Genomic DNA, 22,160 nt, shown 5'->3' with positions numbered 1-22,160 from the left:
TTAGAACTCATTTTTATTTGTTATTGATACATAAGTACAATTAAAACAAAAAGAAATTATGGGTTTTGAAAATGCTGGGATTGTGTTGTGAACACCTGTTACCTATTTTGCTCAAGATCATTTCCTATATAAGTCCCTTTACATGAAGCCATGTTTTAATGAGAGTTGATCTGAAAAAATGAAGCGGAAACCGCAATTTACTAAAAAAAGAGCTTGCAGTTCTCTTGGAGGAGGTGGGAAACAATCAAATCTTGCTTTTCTCCAAGTTAAAAAGCACAGTTTCAAATTTTGAAAAAAAAAAAAAAAAACATGGAATGAAATCGCACAAAAAATTTATGCTTCTGGAAATGGGTATAAGAGAAGCCCAGAGAAAGTCGGAAACAAGTGGAGGGACTTTGCAAGTGTGACCAAACAAGCAAGTCCAGTGGTGGCCTGAAACCGAACCCCTCCAAAAGCTGCTATGTAATAGTTACTGCAATTCTCCACAACATTGCAGTTTATAATTTTGCAGAGTTTGCACCATTTGTAGAAATGAAACTAACTCTAAATTAACTATATTGAAGAAAAACTGTAGAAATAGGCTACATTCAAGATCTTGAGGAACCACCAAGTGTTTATTTTAAAAAATAAAAACTAAAGGCTACTTTAGGCCATCTTTCCCAAATAAGGCAGAGTAACTTAAAATAAAAAAATAGGGGTCAGGCAGACCAACACACATCAGATCAGCTTAATAGGATGTAGCCTCTTAATACACTGATTACATTTTATAATTGGCAGCAAAATGTAAAACTTGTTACACCTAGGGTACTACTGAGGGATGGGGATGTTGTTGGCTTCGGCTGGTTTAGTTTCTCATACTCTGCATATTCAGTTGTATGGCGTGTTCTAAAATGCCTAATCATGTTAGTGGTGTTAAAATGCCTTTGCTTGCTTCCACCTCGAGGGATTTCATCACAACATACAGTACATTGCAAACGGCTAACTTTACGTCTTTATCGGACACTTTGAAAAACTTCCAGAAGGGAAAACTCATGTTGCCACTGGTAAGCTCCGCTCTGCTGTTGTTTACCTGTGCGCTGTGCATGCACGTGTGAAAAAGTCGTAAGTAATTTCTGTCAAGTGATCGGCTTTTTTGAACGCCGCTTTTGGGGTTCGCAGATCAAGCTATTTTTAGCCAATAACGGCCGATCACGATCGGTGGCCGATCGATCGGAGCTTCAATATACCAGTGTTTTTAAAAATACACACTAAATTAATGTTGGCAAACAGCGTTTAATCTCATCTCTGGAGGAAACAGTTGTGTGAGGACAGGTGAATGCATCGAAACTTTACTTAAAAGGTAAACCGATTAATGCTATATATATATATATATATATATATTTACACTATGAGTAAAAATTTGGTAAAACGTGAGTAAAAATAGTAGGCATTTTTGTGTATTAATGAATATATTAACACTAGAATTACCGACTTTTTTATTTTCTGGTGCAGGTCTCGAGGTGTTATTCACCCCTGCTGAGATTTTCACAGTTCTCCAAAGCACACTGCTGCAAGAAAAGTCATTGCCGCAGAGGGCATTAACTGGGTCAAGACTCCAGCTAAATCCCCTTATATGAATCCCATTGAGATGATATGGCATGCAATGAAAGACTATATTAGAAAAACAGCAAAACCAACTACAAAGACCAATTTAATTGCTGCCATAGAAAAGTTTTGGTTCGAAGAACTAAAAGATACTGTATGCACCAACTACATAAATAGACTGTTTAAAGTTTTTCCAGTCGTGGTTACGAATCAGGGTGGACATACCGGAATGTAGTAGATGTACAAACCACAAAGTAAAGTGTAATCCCTTCTTGATCTGTATTTCTGCCTATGTAACCACTCAATAAAAACCTTACAGTAATGAAAATGTGATCTGATTGTATTACATAAAAATAGAAGTAAAAAAGCATCTTCGGCTTGCTCTTTTAGTTGGAAAATAGCATATTAAACTGAATAAACTAACTAATGACAAGATTGTGAAAATTGAGTTATGACAGATCATCTGAGCACTGGTCAAACCGGTTTTTACATGTAAATTACATTTTGCACCTTATTGGGGGAAGAGATGGCGAGAAGAGATTGAGTCAAGCGCATACTAAAACCTTCTCCCATTTTAATCCACTAACAAACATCATGCAGTCTACAGTATATTGAAGCTGTGAAGCAATCAAGGTACAATATTAAATCAGATTAGTGTATCAAAATTATTGTAGTACGAGAAGGCTCTTGTTTTGCAAATAACTTTGGATGGAAAACATTTTTCGGCCAGAAAAGCATGGCAGCGGGCTTGGTCACGGGCAATTCGTTCCACCTCGGAGGTGCGGGGGGTGGATTTAGTGAAATAATTTGTTGACGTGGTAAGGGGGGGGGGGGGGGGGGGTGGGGCGGGGGAAATGGGTGTTTGAGCACAAAAATTAACATGTTTTATTTTGAACTTACAATATCAGTCTAAAAATATATCACCATAGGAGCACGGCTTCGGAGCTGCAGCAGAAGCATTAAAGACTCGCACTTTCACAGAAGGCAGCATTTTGATTAAAAGGATGATAAACGCATGCGATTTATTGATAACAATGCAGACATACAAAGAAGTACAACAAAGAATACAAAAGTAAAAGTAAAATAATCTTTAATAAAGTTAGCCTAATACAATATTGTTTCCAATGCTGAAGCAAACATGATTTTGTTTTCAGTCTATTCACTACTTAGCGAAAAAATTTGTTGTTGGTGGCGGTATTTTGAGCACAAAAATGATCATGTTTTATAAATTTACTATATTAGCCTAAAAATATATTACCAAAGAAGCCGCAGCAGAGGCATGAAAGAGCCAAATGCGGTTTCAGAGCCGCAGGTTGGCGACCCCCGATCTGGGCTATATATTTAAATATATGCATATATATATATATATATATATATATATATATATATATAAAGAAAGATTGACACAAACATAATAAAACTCGACCCAAATCCAATCTAGTGTTTTTTTCAAACTAATGTGTATGAAGGCTGCCGTCCCGCACGCACCCGACTTTGCAACCAACCTGAAGCGCTGCTATTTTAATGCTATGACTTTTAGTAGCTTTTGTTTTTTGTCACATTTTCACAATAAAACCTCACAATATAAAGTTATGATATTGAAAACTGAAAATATTACAGTAAATGTGATTTCCACATGTTTACTTTATTTGTTTGTTTTAATCTGCCACCTACTGGTCTTGTGTTTCCTGCGACATCGTGTCTCTTGCAATCTCACGCACTGCCGCGAGTCGCCATGAGATTCGTGTCCCTCTGACGCGCATTTTTTATTGCCCCATCTGTACCTCTCATCCCTCCCATGTAAGAGACCTCGGCCAATCAGGTCTCTCTAGACCTCAAGCTGCAAGCATTACCCGGGAATTAAACAGTGGATGATGATCACGCAGCTCTCTCACATCAACAGTTGCCGAAAGTTCAGTGGGGATCACACTGTAATCGAAGAAATGCACCTCAAACCCTTTTGTTTCCAACTTCTGTACCACAAGCTTTATTGTTGTTGTGTGTGTTGTTTATCCCAGAATGAAAATGGTTTTTATAAGCCCAAATTTGGGCTCTCCATCTGGGTTATAGGACATAATTACTGTCATGCCTGCTCTATATGCAGTGCCCTGAAAGGCACAAACACTTCACTGAAAAGCGGAATACCTGTTAGTCCACTTTGGATCTCTTCAACTCCCTCAAGGTTGGCAAGAAAAGTAGTGTGCCCAGGACCAACTTCTGTATTGTGGCTTAACACAGGGCCACACATAAAATTGTAACACTGCATTATCTGATTCCGAAAAGCCATGGTTTTGCAAATGTTTCAGGAGTTGCATGTGACATGACTGAGCCGTTCGAAAAATTTATGTTATGCCTCAAAACGCATTGCCCAAAACTGCATCAAGGGTCCAAGTTTTTCAATAGCTTTTGAGTAATGGAGCATGAAGTGGTGTTTTTGCCGTAAATGTAGATGTAGATAGAGCTCCAGAAAGAGGAAGTGATGCTCTTCAATGATTTTACTCAAGTACAGAGTTAGCAGCTATAGTAGGAGATGTAGGAGAGAGGAGATGAACTCCATGCACAACAGTAAGGAGTAGGAGAATCATACTCCTACTAATCACCTATCATTGTCGGCAACCGAAGTAGGCACCACATCTGAGCAGCTGATTGACGCTTGAACCCATCAAGGTTTCTTAGATCATTCTTAGTTATCCAAGAAGGTTTGTTATCTTTATGACAATAGTCGTAATCAAAGCTTATGATTTTGTAGTTGAGCTTGTCAAATGTGAGAGGCTTTTGTTCAATTAGCGAATTTAACACAAGCTTAATGTCATTTGGCCCCACTCCTTCCAGGATATTATGCATGATGTCTGGTGTAATGTTATCTGTTACATGAAAAAAGACAAGCTGTTCAAAATGCTATCTCCTTTCAAGCCTGTCTTGGAAAGGTTGGCAATATGCAAATCTGCTTCGTGACTATGGACATCGCGTAATAATTCAGTATCTTCATGTGTCTGCACCCTCAAGACATCTCTATTTGCTCTGCACCACCGACATACATTATTTTCAAGGAAGCTCTCAGTGCAGCCAAGAATGGCATTCAAGCCCAGATTGTCCCCCACCAATCTGGATAACTGTGAACTTACAGTAACAACACCATGAAAGTCAGGGGTATCATGCCATCCCTCTCAGGACACCTGATCTCTTAAACAATAGGGCACAGCACTGCATCAAGAGCATAGGTCCTTGCATCATCTGATTTGTAAACTGCTGGAAGTAAGTGTGACCGCAAACTTGATAGCATGTCTGGTGGCAAGCTTTTCATGATGAAATATATAAATCCTATCTTGAGAATCCCAGTCTTCGATCCAAGAGGATTGACAGTTTCACAGTCATCACTGTACAGCAGTAGTGGAACTGAGCTCTCCTACTTTTGGGCTTTTGATCAAGACCAAACTGACTAAATAAAGAAATACCTGTAGCCCACTCGCAACATCACAGATTAAACTAGAGGTCTGGTGTACTACAAAGTTTAAGTTATGTTTGGGCAGATTTAGACTTCAGATTAGCTAAAAAAAGGGCCACCCGTTCGGTAATGTCCTCTTGCTGTAGCAAATCACATTCATCCTCAACTTCATGTCCTAACTCCTCTTCATTAAGTTCATCATCAGGCTGGGTCGGCCGTAAGAAAGGTTCATCAAGAGTCTGTTGAACTTGGTTTTCACGTTGCTGCACTAAGTGTCTTCTGTAAGACCTGATGTAAAAAAAAAGTTCTTCCACAACCACTTTCATTCCATGGGAAATATGTTGAAGAACTGTTTATGTGGTGTACAGCTCGTAAATGTATAAAGAGACTCCTGACACCCCCAGGAATTTGCCTTTTACACCGAAAGCAAACATATGGCATCTATCTTGGGAAACTTTGACAAATTATCTGCTAAAATAATAGTACTAAAAGTGGGGAAAATTAAGCCATTTCCATCTGCAGAAATCGTCTCGGGTTACTTTGCTGTAACCCTGTTTCCTGAAGAGGCGGGAACGAGATGCTGCGTGAAAATGTGGGAACATCTTTTTATGTTGCTGGGTGTGAAGCATGTTTGTATTAAACACGGCAAATTTTGGCTTATATGACCTCGGTCAGGTGACGTCATCTGATGAAACGCACCTGCAGGGTATAAGTAGGAGTAAACCGGACACATTCCTCAGATCGATTTTGACTGAAGAAGCGTCCGGTCACGTAGGCAGTGCGGCATTGGAGCGCAGCATCTCCTTCCCGCCTTTTCAGGGAACAGGGTTACAGCAAAGTAACCCGAGATGTTCCCTTTCAAAGGCTACACTCGATGCTGCGTGAAAACGCTATGGGAACAAGAATACCAACGCCGCCACACTGCAAGTATCTGGACCCCAAGGTTGTGTAGCGTGTGTGAGGAGGTCTCAGAACTATCTCTGGGAGGCTGACTTGAGGACCTGTAAGCCTGGATTAGCATGAACATCCAGGCTATAAAATCTAACAAATGTGTGAGGACCAACCTGCCCCGTCACACATACTTGCTGCAGGGGAATGTTGTGGCGATCCCCCTGGTTGTATGAGCCCTAATTCCTAGGGGCGAAGTGAGATCATGCGCCTTATAGGAGAGGGCAATAGCATCTCTCCCAGTGTGACAGGGTCTGTGTAGTGGCGGCCGCCCCCCGGTTGCGGCCCCCATAGCATATAAAAAGCTGCTCTGACTTACGCCACTGGCTGGTGTGGTGGATGTAAATCTGAAGAGCATGTACTGGACACACTAAGTGAAGTCTCTCCTGCTCCGAAGCCGTAAAAGATGGAGGATAGAAGGCTTCAAGAACAACAGGGTGCATAGTTGAGAATGGAACTTTCGGTAGATAGTTCTGGTAAGGAGGCAAAATGGCCCTGACTAGCCCAGGGGCAAAGTCTAGGCAGGATGGGGAGACTGACAAGGCGTGTAGATCTCCAATCCTCTTCAGAGAGGTAAAGGCCATCACTATGGGTCATAAACCTGACAGGTGCTGACTCTAGTGGTTCAAAAGGGGTGTCAATTAGACTTTCAAGCACGATAGATAAAGTCCAATAAGGGACAGTGGCTCTAGTGGGTGGCCTCAACTGTTTAGCTTCACAAATGAAACGGGCAACTAAAGAATGCTTTCCCACAGTAACCCCATCAATCAGAACATGGCAGGCTAAAATAGCGGCTATGTATGTCCTAAGAGTACTGGGCACAAGCAGTACTCCAGCACTGAAACAATTAGGCAGTGGACTGGGTCTACCTGCTTCGTCATGCACCAACTTTCAAATACATTCCATTTGAGGGCATAAGCTCTCCTAGTGCAGGGAGCCCTAGCACTTAGAATAGTGTCAGTTATGCTGGCTGAAAGACCAGCTTGACTTAGTTGGTCCCATTCAGGGGCCAAACGTGAAGGTTCCAAAGCTCGAGCCGGGGATGAAATATTGTCCCCTGCGGCTGAGACAGAAAATCCCACCTCACTGGAATCACCCATGGTGAGCCGTCAAGGAGAGATATTAGGTCCTGGAACCACACTCTGGTCGGCCAACAGGGCGCTATCAATAAGAGGCGCAAACGCTGTTAATGGACCCTCGCCAGGACTCCTGGAAGCAGAGCCATCTGAGGAAACGCATAAAAGCGTAATTTGGGCCACATATGGGCCATGGTGTCCAGACCCAGGGGAGCTGGAAGAGTCAGAGAGTAATAAAGGGGACATTTGCTGCCCCGTGGGAGGCAAAGGGGTCCACCTCTGCTACCTGAAATCTCTCCCAGATCTGACTGACTACTTCGGGGTGGGGTTTCCGTTCCTCGTGTGTCAGAGCTTGACTGAATAGCACATCTGCTCCCACATTCATATGCCCTGGAATGTCCTGTGCCCAAAGCAGAACCTGGTGTGCTAGCTTATTCAAGCGGCGCGAGCGAAGTCCGCCCTGGCGATTAATATATATGAGACCACCGTAGTGTTGTCCACCCGCACTAGGACATAGTAGCCTCTCAGCTATGGCCTTTAGGACCAGAAATAGAGCCATCATTTCGGGGCAATTGATGTGCTGCGCGAGAAGATTACCTCTCCAGCTCCCTTGGGCTGAACGGTCATCTAAGACCGCTCCCCAGCCCGTGAGGTAAGCATCTGTCGTTAGCATCCTGCGACGACAAGACGGACTTAGAGTGGGCCCCAGAGTCAGAAACAGGTGCTGAACCACATAGAAAGGGTACGAAGCCCCTGGCGCGTAACCCTTATTAGGGATTGGTTCTCGAGTGAAATCCCCTGGTTCTTAGCCACAACTGAGATGCTCCCATGTGCAGAAGGCCCAAAGGTATCACCATGGATGCAGCTGCCATAAGAGCTAAGATCTCTGAAAGTGATGAACAGTCACTTTCTGGTCTAGCTTGATTTCCTTGAGGGTGTTGAGAATGGATTCAACACGAGCAGGAGACAGCTGTGCCTGACCTACGATAGAATCCCAAAATGTGACACCCAAATATGTTGTCCACTGAACAGGAAAGAGCATGCTTTTTCGTGGCGTTGGGTCTCAATCCTAAGAAACAAGCGCTCGCTACTAAGACTGGGCCAGCCAGTCGTGCGGGTGACTAAAATGGAAGGACCCGATACTGGTAAGCTTTGCCCCCAAAAGCGAACCTCAGGAACCTCCTGTGTTGTGGCAATATTTCTATAAGAAAGTAAGCGTCCTTCACATTGATTGTCACAAATCAATCGCTCGGTTGAATTTGAGAACAATCACTTTGAGAGTCAACATTTTGAAGCTGTATTTATTTATTCTTAGATAGCGGTTCAGCCCGTGAAAATAAAAAAATTGGACGCAGCCCCCCGTTTCTCTTGGGAACCAAGAAATACCGACTGTAGTAGCCTGACTCTCTGTCTAGTAGGAAAACATGTTCTATGGCCCTTTTTCCCCAAAAAGTAGATGCACCCTTTCCGGTATCACGGAAGTGGTGACCATGCCGTTGAAACGTGGAGGGCGATGTGCGAACTGAATCCTGTAGCCTTTTTCTACAGTCTTTAACACCCAGAGAGATATGCCTGGCAGTAGCTTTCACGCTGCCAGTTTCTCCGAAGGGGCACAAGTCTTAGCACTTCAGCTGCACGGGGGGTGTTAGTGGTTCGGCATCCTGGAGTACAGCAGGATATGACCGAAGGACCAACGTACTGTTGGAGACCAGTGTTGTCCGAAACACCAAAGGCGGTGAAAACACCGACCCCCTGGGGGTGCCAGGTAGGGCACCTTCTTATAGGAAAGAATTGTTGCACCCCTCCCAGGGGGGGTCCACCCCCATGGTCCTGGGCGCATAAGCTTCAAGACAACTTCCTCGAAAAGAAAGTGAGGCGATCTGACCTCTTTGAGGCAGCTTGTGAGGGGCGGCGAGCCATACCACAGTCTTTACGAGGGGGTGCCCGGCTGCTGACGCTCTACTTCTGCGCCTACCGTCTGGCTAGAATCAGATCTGATCGAGACTGGGTGGCCGACAGTCTCGACTCTTGAGCTTGACGTGGGAGAAATTTCCCAAAAGCCTGTTCATAAAGCTTAGCCTCCCGAAACCTGGTGGTGACGGAATTAACACCGTTGCCGAACAGGCAAGAAGGTGAGACAGGGGCATCAAGGAGGAATGTTCGATCCTTATCCTTGATGCCTGTCAAATTTAACCACAGGTGCCTCTCTGCGGACACCAGGTAAGCCATAGAACGGCAGATAGCATGGGCCGTCTGCCTGGTCGCGCGAAGGAACAATTCAGTCGCCCGGCGTAATTCTGTGAATGCTATCTCATTCACGGTGCCGCTTATGCTCAAATCCTTTAGCAGATCGGCCTGGTACGCTTGCAAGACCGCCACGGTGTGCAAAGAATCGCCGGCCTGACCTGCTGCTTGAAAAGCCTTTTTTACCAGGGTAGAAAAAGCTCTACACGGCTTGAAGGGAAGTGTTGGCTTCTTTAGTGAGGATGATGTCCCAGAAGAGAGATAGCCCGCGAGCATCTCTTCTATCTGGGCATCATCATGTAACCTCGTACTTTTGCATCATGAATATTTGCTTAAAACGAAGTTGATGGTACAAAAATACAGAATGAATAAGGCTTGCTCCATGAACAAGTTAATTCTAATTTTAAACATTTGGGGAAGGCTTGCTCCTGTGGCCAATCAATGTGCAGCCACTCGACTGCACGCGTTATAACTTTAAGCAGCTCCTCATACTCTCTATCTTCCTTAAAGGAGGGTTCTGAGGTAGCTACTTTCATTTCCACAGGAGCAAGAGAGCGAGTCTCTTCTACACACTCACGAGAAGCACCGGAGTGCGCTTATAAAGTGGAAGGAGAGACTTCCCGATCGGAAGAGAGAAAGGAGGGGAGACTCCGTCTCGTGCGCCTCGGCCAGTTTGGCTTGTGATCCCCAGGAATGCAGCACGGCTCGTGGCTCTCTAAAGAACGCGAGGCGCGCGCGAAGCACTTTCATGGGAAGAAGATCACAGTGTTCACAGTCTCCTTGAAGCCCTTGGAGAGCATGATTTTCACCCAAACATTCAAAGCAAAAAGTGTCGAGATCGCCCTCTGAGTGGAAATTCTTGCACGGGGGGACACATCTCACTTTAAACTCCGCCATTATATCGGTGAGTTAAACACTTTTATTTTGCTTTTTAATTTGCTTTTGATTTGTTTCTAACACGCGCACAATACGGTTCTGAAGACAAAAGATCTGAGGAATGTTTCCAGTTTACTCCTATTTATAACCTGCAGGTGCGTCTTATCAGATGACGTCACCTGACCGAGGTTATGTAAGCCAAAATACACACATGCTTCACAACCGGCAACACGAAAAGATATTCCCATAGCGTTTTCACGCAGCATCGAGTGTAGCCTTTGAAAGGGAACTTAACTACTTACAAATTCTCAATACTTACAAAGTATTTTAGGAACTTTAGCCTTGTCCCAATTTTTGGAATTATGCAGTTGATAGTCCCCTCATCTAAAAGAAGAACGTTTTTTTCATCTATTGCCTGATCTGAAAGACAAAACGACAAAACACAAAGATATCTTGTCAACATTAAAATCATAGAAGCTAGTTATCATCTGTGGCTAGACTAACAATACAATACATATACAGCATGCTAAAAATCTATTTTAAATAACGCATAAAATATATGATCTAGTTTCATGACACATCTTTCATATTTACTTAAGAGTAAGGTAAATGTGACAAACAGAAGGTAGCATATATGCAAATTCAATCTAATTTATAAATGAGTTGTCACTATGAAATTCTGGCAGTGTTTAGGTAGCCAGTATGTTGCAATGTAGACTCAATATGCTGTGGATGAAGGGTACATTACAAAAAGAAAAAGGGTACACTACTTGATTGAAAAAAAAACACTTGCTTACCTGTAAAGCTCTCTATCAGGTCAGGAAGTTGCCATTTTGTTAATTTCCTTCTGACAAAGCTGTCCATTAAGATAGGGTATAGGTAACCTGAAACAAAAACATGGAGACAACTACTACCAAAAATAAAACAGCAAAATAAGCATGGCTTTTAGGATAAAGCTCCTAAATATATGTTTTTTAAAAGTCAGTGAAAAACGGGAGTCTCCAGGGAGAATCGGGAGTTTTAGCAGGTATGCATATTTGTGAGAAGATCAGTGTTTTGTCACACCCCAGCATTTTTTTGTCTCAAGCAGTGAGATTAATAAAGTTTTAATGTTAATGTGGTTGCTAACGCTAGCAATCTAACTAAATACTAGGATCATGCATGCTTAGCATTCATCACTTCACCATCTTTGTACACCCAGGAAACTTTCTACAAAGAAAGCTAAAAAGCTCAGACCTCTTAGCCGTTTCTTACATACACAGGTGGGGTTCTTTGGCTAGCTATCAGCAATTGTCAGCTAAATTATCATACCTCAGACCAGCCTGAAAGTTTGGGTGTAACCTTAACACGGTAACAGTGATAAATTTTACATATAGTGATAATTTTTCAGTCATATGTGTATGTGTATGTATACAGACCTTGTATTTAACGTTATTTTCCCTTAAATGCAGGAGGGAAATGAAACGTCACCAGCGGTGTGGGTGCTCAAAAGAGAAGACACGAAGCCGACACAGCTATGGCGTTATATTCCTGCCACAATTCTGAGCGCGTGGTTTGACATTTTGAGAGCAGACAAAGCCCTCTATGTGCAATGTCTCCACTTTGTGCTCAACAGCTGGATTCTGCGCGTGCTCGACTCTGCCTGTACGCGTGCTCAACATTGTCCAGTGTTACAAAACCAGCCAATCACAGACATCCACACACTACTTGGTAATCTCGTGACATAGGGAGCGGACTGAGAAAGCCATCCAAAGCCCGCTATTCCACTTGGGTCCCTCTCATTCTCACACATGTATTCTGTCTTGTTACATCTAACCATCGCATTTCCATCCCTATCTTTAATCACTCTAACATGCGGCACATCCTTTCCATCTCTATCTCTTTCGTCCACCTGTACAGATCCACCTCTCCCCCCTCCTGTCCAACCAAGCATACAAGTCCTTGTATGCTCTTTGTTTGGCCTTTACCAGCTCTACAGTACATTCACCTTATGCTGCATCTCCATGTACTCCTGCTCCTCTCTTTAGTTCTCTCAGTGTCCCACTTCTTCTTAGCTAGCCTCTTTCTCTGTAGACACTCCAGGACTTTCTCGTTCCAAAATTCATTCACATTTTCTGTGACAATCTATTTATATTATGTGCAGTTGTGTACATTTTGGGTCTTTTTGGAAAAAAATATTATAAATAAACTGGAATGTGTCAACCCAGCAAGACTGTTAATTTTACCCACTGATTGGGTCAAATAAAGTAACCCAGCACTTTAACATTTAACCCAGCAAACAACCCACTGGTTGGGTCAAATAAAAATAATTACCCAGTTCTTTAACATTTAACCCAGCTAGAGTGTCAATTTAACACACTCTTTTGGTTATATGAACAACCCAGAATTCTGGGTTAAATGCTTAAACCCAGCACTTGGGTCAAACCAACCCAGTGCATGTTCTGTCCAGTAGTGACCCAGTGGCGGGGTTAAGGTTGGGTTGTTTTTAAGCCAGCAGTTTTTAGAGTGTACACTACATGTGTGCATAATAGCATTTAAAATATTCCAAACCACACATCTACATTCAGGTTCATATATTTTGAAACAAAGATTAGTTTGTTGCCATTTGCCCTCTGTAGATCACTTCATTTTAGAATAAAAAATCAAACACTCATACAGTAGGTAGTCAAATAGAATGGCTATTACCACCGTGCGGCAAAACGACAGCAGCCAAAATAAATCGCTCATTTTAACGGCATTCATGAAATGACCACCAGATGCCGCAAAGTGACATTTTGCAAAACAGCAGGAATTTCCACAGTTTTTAATTGTAAGTATAGCTTACGTCATAAGAAAGTCATAACAATATGTTGTATTGAAGAAATAGTACATTAATGGTAATTTCCACATCTGGTTACACAGATGAAAAATCTGAACCAGACCTATTGAGATTTACTGTACAATAATAAGTAAAAAAAATAATAATAATTCTGTATTTTAAATTAAACATTCCAGATATAAGCAAGTTAGGTCTTGAAGCTTAAATTCATGGGGTTAGACAAAAGGCATTAGTTGGCATTAACTATTCAGGACTTACAAGCATTTTTAATAATTAAGATAAATATCAATACCCAGGAGCAATGGATTATCAAGTAACTGGAGGGGTGCTCAGTAATAGCACCAGTAATGGCAGGGCAATAATTACAGGTGGCACATAGCACCTGCGTGCATAAACAGAAACACTTTTTTTTAGGGGGGGTGGGGGATGGGGGAACTAGACTTTTACTCAAACCATTTAAAGAACTTTATTGCCCCAAATAATTTGTGTTTTTGAAACTTAATGGGATTTGTATAATAAATATTTAATTGAAGTGAACTTTACTTAGCCTGAATAGTTACTGCTTAACGCCACTGTTGCTTTCACTGTAATTATGTTGCAGAAACTTAATAAGCACATAGAAATTATTTTTACACATATCAAAGCTTATTCTGACATGATGCAGTATTCCTGAAGCAGATAGGGTTAAGGGATTTAGTGACAGCTCAGCATTGTCTGTGGTTGAGTCCGCCCCACTATTAGGCCACCACTGCCTTGCTGACGTTCCTTTTGTTTCTTAGCTTTCACAACAAGTTTCAGTTGGATTTAGTACTTACAGTAAGAAGGTGGAAACTTTTTTTTAATCATTAAACCAAGCCTAAAACAAAATTGTTAAAAGAAGCCCAGTGAAGCAATTGCACGAGTAAAGCAATGATAATTTGGATCATGGGGTTGGCCAGTGCAAAAAAGGCAAACTGATTGTTTCAACTTATACAGTACATACAGTGGAACCTTGGATTATGAGCATAATTTGTTCAAAAACATTCATAAGCCAAATTAGGTTTTCCCATAAGAAATAATAGAAACTCAAATTATTTGTTCCACAGACCCAAAAAATAAATACATAAAAATAATTAACACTAAATATAAAGTAAAACTAAAGAAATAAAACAAATTAACCTGCACTTTATCTTTTTAAAAAAAGGTAAAATAAATCCAGGCAGATATGTTTTTCTGTTTGTGGGCACAGGCGCCGTGTGTGTGTGTGTGTGTGTGTGTGTGTGTGTGTGTGTGTGTGTGTGTGTGTGTGAAGCTAAAGTAAGGACCCCCTCCCCCTCTCCCACTTCTCGTCTTACACAGTTACCTTTCCTCCACTCTTTTCACACACACACACACAACGATAACCCTGTTTTATCGGGAAAAATGAACAAGAAATCTCTTTAATGACACTCAATTTAGCGACACAATAACAGAATCATTGCTGTAAAGTAAAAAATTAAACAAATTAACCTGCACTTTACCTTTAAAAAAGATTCACAACAGAGCAGTGTTACTGTGTAGAACAGAGAGAAATAGTATTTGTGTGTCTGTTAAGGTGAAAATAGGAGGTGTGTGTGTGTCATGGTGTCCAATGACGCGCACACAGATACAAAGAGCAGGCTAATACAGAGAGAAAAAATGGATCTTTAACCTCTTAAATGAGAATTGCTTTGGCTTTACACACGTGCTGTACACACACACATACAGACACAAAATAAAATATGTTTTACGACCACACATGTGGACACAGTGTTACAGTAAACAGTACATGTGCGCACGGATGTTGATTATACCAGTAAGAGACGCGCACTAAGACCCAGCAGAGAAGACATTCACAATTCCACAGCGCAAGAGAGAGAAAAACCGTTGGCTCAGTTGTGATCACGTGACGCTCAGTGTCAAAACGAGAAGCGCATGCGTGATACTCGGTATTTACTAACCAAGACTTGTTCGTTTTCCAAGTCAAAATTGATTAAAAATCTTTGCTCGACTTGCAGAACACTCGCAAACCACGTTAGTCGCCTTCCGAGGTTCCACTGTACTAGTGCATATTAATGATAACTTTATAATAGTATTATATATAAAAATCTATATACCTATAACATCTTTATAACACTCTAAAATTGGTTAAGTAATGTTTTAAGACTTTTTAAAATTATATTTACTTACTGTAAGTTGTTTGCAGCAAAACCAATTTCAAGCTAACAGTGTCAAATACAAAACTGTACAGTTTCATAGTTACATTTAAAATGTACTCAGCCTGTACAAAATATAATAAAGAAATGTATGTTGCTCGCAGAATATAAGCAAAGCCTATTTGAGAGAAATTACAAAAAAAAAACAGATTATTGATTCCACTGTATGGATACATCATATTATTCATCATATAACTTCCTTTTCATCTCCTTACTATTAAGGTCAAAGTAGAAGTTAAACCCTGGTTATTAGTTATTACCCTGGTTAAAACTGTAATTTTTATAAAAAAGTAAAAAAAATTGAAATAAAAAGTAACTTTACTGTACCTTTTACAGGATATCACTGCATGTTTCACCATATGTAATATATGATAGATAATCAGCTATGTTTTTCGACTTGACTTACAGTTAATGCCGGATTTTAATTTAAAAATGGAAAGTCGAAAATTTTAGTCTTTGCACTTACAGCGTTTCCTGTAAAAATGATAAATAAATAGAAATGTAGTGTATTTTTACTGAGATATAGAGTAATTTTCCTGTTTACTTATATTGGCTTATTAGAGGTCTTTATTCTAATCCAACGGTTTGGATTAGGGAAAAAAGGGACATTAAAAGGACTGAAGCAAATGAAAGAGATGACAAAACTTCTTCCCCGGAAGTTGTGGAAGATATGGGGCTGTATGTTGCAGGGAGAGGGAAAGAACCCACTGTAGACATCAAAAAAGCTGCAAACCTAGATGTTGTGGTGAAGGTCTGTATATTCGGGGCACGAGGGGACCCTTCTAACAAGATTTTAATAGAGCCACTAGTGGTGTTTGTGGTGTTGGTGGAATTAGTGGTGTTGTTCGAGCTGGTGGTAGAATTAGTGGTACTGTTCGAGCTGGTGGTGGAATTAGTGGTGCTGTTCGAGCTAGTGGTAGAATTAGTGGTGCTGTTCGAGCTAGTGGTAGAATTAGTGGTGTTGTTCGAGCTAGTGGTAGAATTAGTGGTGTTGTTCGAGCTGGTGGTAGAATTAGTGGTACTGTTCGAGCTAGTGGTAGAATTAGTATTACTGTTCGAGCTAGTGGTGGAATTAGTGGTGCTGTTCGAGCTAGTGGTAAAATTAGTGGTACTGTTTAAGCCAGTGGTGGAATTAGTGGTGCTGTTTGAGCCAGTGGTGGAATTAGTGGTGCTGTCCGAACTGGTGGTAGAATTAGTGGTGCTGTTCGAGCTAGTGGTGGAATTAGTGGTGCTGTTCGAGCTAGTGGTGGAATTAGTGGTACTGTTTGAGCTAGTGGTGGAATTAGTGGTGCTGTTCGAGCTGGTGGTGGAATTGGTGGTGCTGTTCGAGCTGGTGGTAAAATTAGTGGTACTGTTCGAGCTGGTGGTGGAATTAGTGGAGCTGTTCGAGCTGGTGGTGGAATTAGTGGTGCTGTTCGAGCTGGTGGTGGAATTAATTGTGCTGTTCGAGCTGGCGGTAGAATTAGTGTTGCTGTCTGAATTGTTTGTAAGATTAGTAGTGTTGTTCGAGCTGTTGATAAAATTAGTGGTACTGTTCGTGCTGTTGCTTGTGAGGGTTAAAACTGCAGCCTGGATCCATGTCTGCCCAATCTTACACATTAGAGGACCTCCTCTTTCAGTCTGATGAAAAAAAAAATATTATCATTGGTCAGTTTTTCTATATTGAATTGGATAACTGAAAAAAAAAAAAAAACTTAATCTTAAACACCTGTTCTAATGGTATGACTTGTGTGCAGATGCTGCTTGATGAAGATGCATTTCCACAGTCCACTATAGTCATGTTGAACTGCTGAAGTGTTTGTTGAGCTATAGCAGACAGATAATAAAGGTGAGGTGGAACAGATTAGTAAGAGCTTTTAAGGTGCTGACATTAATTTTTTTGGTATTGGAATAAAATTTTTTTTTTTACACAAAAATAAACCTGTACCTCCTCCTCCTGAGCCCCAGCCAGCTGCCCAGCATTGAGAACCAATATTGAAGTTGGTACTCGCCAGGTTTACACATATGGGCTGGATGAAGTCGGAAAGAGTAGGAGTGGTAGACAACTTCAGCACTGCTATGTTATTGCTGCCATTTGTGCTGAATGTGATATTAGCCACAGCAACAGTGACCTCGTTGGGGTTAAGGCCGGTCTGATTGAGCCGACCCAGTTTTACGGACCAGTCAGAGGGATTGTTTGTGCTGGACAAAAAGGTAAAAAAAATTTAATATCTGGCTAAAGTTTGGGGTGTTTAACAGCCACTCTGCTACAGTATTATGGATGCATATTGTTTACCTAGAAAAGCAATCAGCTGAGCTCATGACAAACTGCTGGGCTATTAGTGTTCCACCACAAATATGAGTACCATTAAGCTGCAGGCTGGCCATCCACGGCCATGTACCTGCTGATGCCAAGGGGCTGCCTGTTCCTGAAAGAGTATTGAGCTTGGCACTTCCACATACCACAGCTGAAGAGAAAGAAAATGTTAAATGCAGTGCTTATGCATTATGTTTTTAGTAACTTAGACAGGAAATTTGAAATAAGCTTACATGGTACAGTAGTTGGGGGAACAGTTGGCAAGCCTTTGCAGTTCACCTGCAGATCACTATCAGTGCCACTGGATGTATACTTGATGAAGCCAGGCTGGTTTGTGTTGATAGTTTGACTGATCCAATTCTGATATTGAGAAACACTCGTGTACACACCAGGATAATTTGGGAGAGCACATTTATTACCAAAGCTCACAATGCCAGTCTGGATCCACTGAGAGCCTTGTTTAATAACCAGTGGACCTCCAGAGTCACCCTGTGTAGTGCAAGCAAACATTTGTATTTTCTAAATAGAAAGTGCTAAAATACAACAAATGGACCAATTATGATGGCAATACCTGACAAGAGTCCTTGCCCCCTTGCAAAAACCCAGCACACAACATATCATTGTTAATAGTTCCAACTCCATATAAACAGTTACACATCCTGTTTCCAATAATTGGGACTTGAACTTCCTGTAATTTCCCAGGAGATGGTAGACTTACTGAGGAAAAACAAGCAAAGCATGATTAAAACTACTTGCCTTTCTCAATGGCCCAACCAAGACTCTCTCACAGTTTTACAAATATTTTTTTATTAAAATGTCCTGTGCAAGCTACACATTTTTTTTCCTTTTTTTATCCACACTACTTGACTTTAAATTTCTAACTACAGCTACACCAACAATTTTAATTCTCACCTTCACTACCAATGTTTCCCCAGCCAGTAACCCATATCAGGGTGCCATTGTTAAAAGTGCTCCCTGTAGCAGCCAGGCACACAGGAGTGATATAATTATTGAATGATACAGTAGAGGATAGCTGCAGGAGAGAGAGGTCGTTGTCGTTCGTTTGACTGTTGTAGTTCGGATGTTTGATGGCCTTAATGAGGCTGCTTGACACACTGTTAGGATTGCTTCCAACCAGGGAATAGAGCCCCAGTTTTACAGTCACTTGATCATATGTATAACTGAAAAAGGCAGATAACATCTCCTTACCACTAATATGTTAAGTGTCAAACCCCTGTAAACTATTTCTATAGTTTTTATTCTACACACCTTCTAAAGCAGTGAGCTGCCGAGAGGACCCAGCCATTATTGATGAGGGATCCACCACATAAATGGCTTCCAAACACTTGCAGACTGACTTGCCAAGGCCAAGACCCAGGAACAGCATCCTGTCCTCCTACTATCCTGTTGTTCAGATTAGATACGCCACACACTGATAAAGACAAAAAAAACAAAAAAAAATTCTCATTTAATTTGACTTTTTTTATGTCTTTTTGTTTATGTCCATAGGCACTCTGATTTTATCCCAGATTATTGACAATGAAATAGGTACAAGTTACAGAACTTGTGCCACTATATTTTACTAGCCAGGGGCTATACCAGAGAAACCATAGCAACCAGCAATGACTTAAGATAGAAACATCCAATAATAACAAAGCTTAGAGTGACGTAGGGGACAGTTTGATTCTAGTGGTAATACAAGCTCAAAAAAAAGAATTTTTTCTTTAAGACAACTCTTTTTTTATTCAAATTTGATATTGCATCCACATCCCATTTTTTTTTTCTTTTTTTAGGACATAGAAAATTAAACTCTCAATATACTGTAGAATGAGGCAAAATGAAAAAACCTTTGGATAGTGAAAGCACTCATGAGTAAATATTTTGGGACATTCAAGGAAAACAGAAAATCTATAGAAAATTTTGAATTTAATATTTCAAATGTTTTAAGGGGAATAACTTACCATCCAACTGAGAGCGGCATTCTGAAACACAGGAAAATTGTTTGATAAAATGTTAATCATTTATCATTATTTTAACAAACAATGTTTAATTAAGCTTGTTTTTACTAATGATTTTCTGATATTGTTAACTGTTCGTTATTTATGACTTCTGTCACTATTGTTTGTTTTTATCACCATGGCTAATGAAATATTTTGCGCTAATTACTTCACTCCTACTGAAAACTGACTTTGGGTGTCACCGCACGTTGCAGTCATCTCAGGAGGTAAGCGGATTCCATAAATTTCAAGCTACAGTACAGTAATTATCTAGCAATGTCCTACTACCAGTAGCTTGTCAAAAGCAGCTAGGGTTTGCAGAAATAAATCTGCTGTAATTGATTAGTTGCAGTGAGCAGCATTATGGTTAAGCATAAAAGTGAGAAATTATCTCTGATTTCTATAGTGAAAATAAGCAAATGCAGGCGTAAAATATAGCAATAAAAAAACAGGATCAGTCAGGTTTTACAACGTGCAAGTAGTGGCAGAAAGGTTGACATTAAATGATATTAAGGGGTTTTTACGGCCTTGGAATAGCCTATTTAGTGATACAAAAACGAAAACAAGTTAAGCCAATATGTCATTTAAATTTTTTTAATGGTTCATGTGTTTTTTTAAATAAAATCCTACGAATTAAATTTCTTAAGATAAAGAAGTTTAACACCTTCAGGAATGCCTGCCTTCCTGTAAAGCTTCTGTCAGTCAGGTAGGGGCATTTACTGTACCTCGTTCTTTTGACCTGTCCTCACTTAATGTGTTTTATCCGGGTTTGTGCTACCTCTTTGTTTTTGTTTACAGGAATGACATAGCTCTAAACAAAATGCCATTAATATGACGAATGGGCAGAAGCTGTAGCTCTGCGAGCCTGACTACCACCTTTCTGTACGTTTTAGGGAGTGGAGCTACAAGGAGAAGTTTTTTTATGCTAAACAGCAATTTTTGAAAAAAAGACACAAAACAAAGTTAATAACATCGCTATACATATGAAACACTGAATGTTGATTTTTTTTAAACGAGGATCTTTTTTTTGGTATTTCATAGTAATGTTTATGGTATGTTATTTTTATTTAGAAATGCAGTTACTATGTCTGGTTATGTTTTCTGATCAAATTATTTTGCTTGTTTGTGTGTTTTAAATGAAGACTTATAAAGATTTTCAGTCAGTATTTGTATGGTCAGTATACCGTATATGTAATATCATATGTTACCCCTTGCACTATTATTTATAATGTAAAATAAAATTGCGTATTGACAAATGTTATAGTATTACATAAAATATATTTTAGTGTGTAATAATATAACATTTATTAAATGTTTTTGTATTCTTATTCTTTGCGATATGTTTTCTTTAAACTCTGCTTCCTTTTTCCAGTTTGTCCAGTTTGTTAAGACCCTTTGTGTTACGGATTTGTTTGGTTTGAGTTTAGGATTGTGACCAGTTATTTACTTTTTCTCTCACCTGTTTTAAATGCCCAAAGACACGTTTAGCAATATGAAGAAAATATGTATTAGATCCCCTGGAGATTTTGTAAGTTTGCCCACTTACAAAGAAATGAATGGTCTATAATCTTTATTATAGGTTTATTTTAAATGATAGAGGCAGAATATTAAACAATAATCCAGAAAAAAAAACATTATATAAATGTTAGGAATTGAGTATATTTTTGTGAGTAGAATAAGTATTTTATCCCCTACCAACCAACAATAATTCTGGCTTTCACAGACCACAGGTTGTGTGGTACACAGATAAATTAAAGAAGGCACTTCTAACAACAACTCATTGTGTATAATCTGTTTACTGAATCTCTGTTTTCCATTCAAACCTCACCACCATAAGTAAGACAGAAGAGCTGTCAAATGACATCAAGACTGTAGACCTGCACAAGGCTAAAATGGGCTACTTCTCTTGGAGAAGGGGATAACTGTTGGACTGGTTATTTGCAAATAGAAGAAATACAACATAACCATTAATCGCCCTCTGTCTGAAGCTCTATGCATGATTTTGCCTCATTTGGTAAAGATTAGAAAAGTGAGGGATCAGCCCAGAACTATTCAGTGGACAGAGGAGCTTGGTAATCATCTCAAGGCAGTTGGGACCACAGTCACCAAACAAACTATTGGCAACACAATACATCACCATGAATTGAAATCCTGCATTGCCTTCAAGGCCCCCCCTGTTTCTCTGCTAAAGGTACAGGCCGACTTTGAGGGGCCAATGGAGAGGTCCATGTATTGTAAAATCTTAGATGAGAACCTTGTGAAGATGAGTTGTGGATGGGTCTTCCAGCATGACAATGACCCGAAACATATCATTAAGGCAACAAAGGAGTGACTCAAGAAGAAGCACATTAAAGTCATGAAGTGGTCTAGCCAGTCAACAGACCTTAATCTGGACAGGTAAGAAACCTTAATGATTTAGTGCATATCTGTAAAGAAGAGTGGACCAAAATCCCTTTTGAGATACCAGAGCTACCACCTGGTAACAAACTAGAAGAAACATCTTACCTATTTGCTTGCTAGCAACAGTTTCTAAACAAAGTACTAAGCCAGGTTTTGCTTAAAGATCAAATACTTATTTTACTCAATAAAATGCAATTCAATTTATAACCTTTGTATAATGTGCCTTTTCTGGATTTTTGGTTGATATTTATTCTCTATCCTTT

The 22,160-nt window shown here is 40.3% G+C and overlaps 1 protein-coding gene across 1 annotated transcript; it reads right to left on the bottom strand.

Annotated features, from left to right (window-relative positions):
• Positions 1-10,577: 10,577 nt before the first annotated feature.
• LOC128544947 (transmembrane protease serine 9-like) lies at positions 10,578-18,701 on the bottom strand. The gene is made up of 8 exons (XM_053515262.1): positions 18,413-18,701; positions 18,072-18,217; positions 17,734-17,989; positions 17,480-17,651; positions 17,132-17,385; positions 16,913-17,010; positions 15,938-16,824; positions 10,578-10,593 (listed from the first exon to the last, which is right to left on the bottom strand). Exons 1-8 carry the CDS (start codon positions 18,699-18,701, stop codon positions 10,578-10,580), a joined length of 2,118 nt encoding a protein of 705 aa, XP_053371237.1.
• Positions 18,702-22,160: the final 3,459 nt, after the last annotated feature.

Source organism: Clarias gariepinus, chromosome 16 (assembly GCF_024256425.1).
Source record: "Clarias gariepinus isolate MV-2021 ecotype Netherlands chromosome 16, CGAR_prim_01v2, whole genome shotgun sequence".
Lineage (NCBI taxonomy): Eukaryota > Metazoa > Chordata > Actinopteri > Siluriformes > Clariidae > Clarias > Clarias gariepinus.
The sequence above is the reverse complement of the archived record's forward strand: the minus strand, read 5'-3'. Positions and strand labels throughout refer to the sequence as shown.

Bases quoted from the DNA above. Each gene is read 5' to 3' on its own strand.
- LOC128544947 (XM_053515262.1), bottom strand. From the start codon at position 18,701: ATGTTATCTGCCTTTTTCAGTTATACATATGATCAAGTGACTGTAAAA. The intron at 17,652-17,733 runs GTAAGCTTATTT...CTTTCTCTTCAG, and splicing joins TCCCCCAACTACTGTACCAT to CTGTGGTATGTGGAAGTGCC. The intron at 17,011-17,131 runs GTACAGGTTTAT...TGTCTGCTATAG, and splicing joins CTGGGGCTCAGGAGGAGGAG to CTCAACAAACACTTCAGCAG.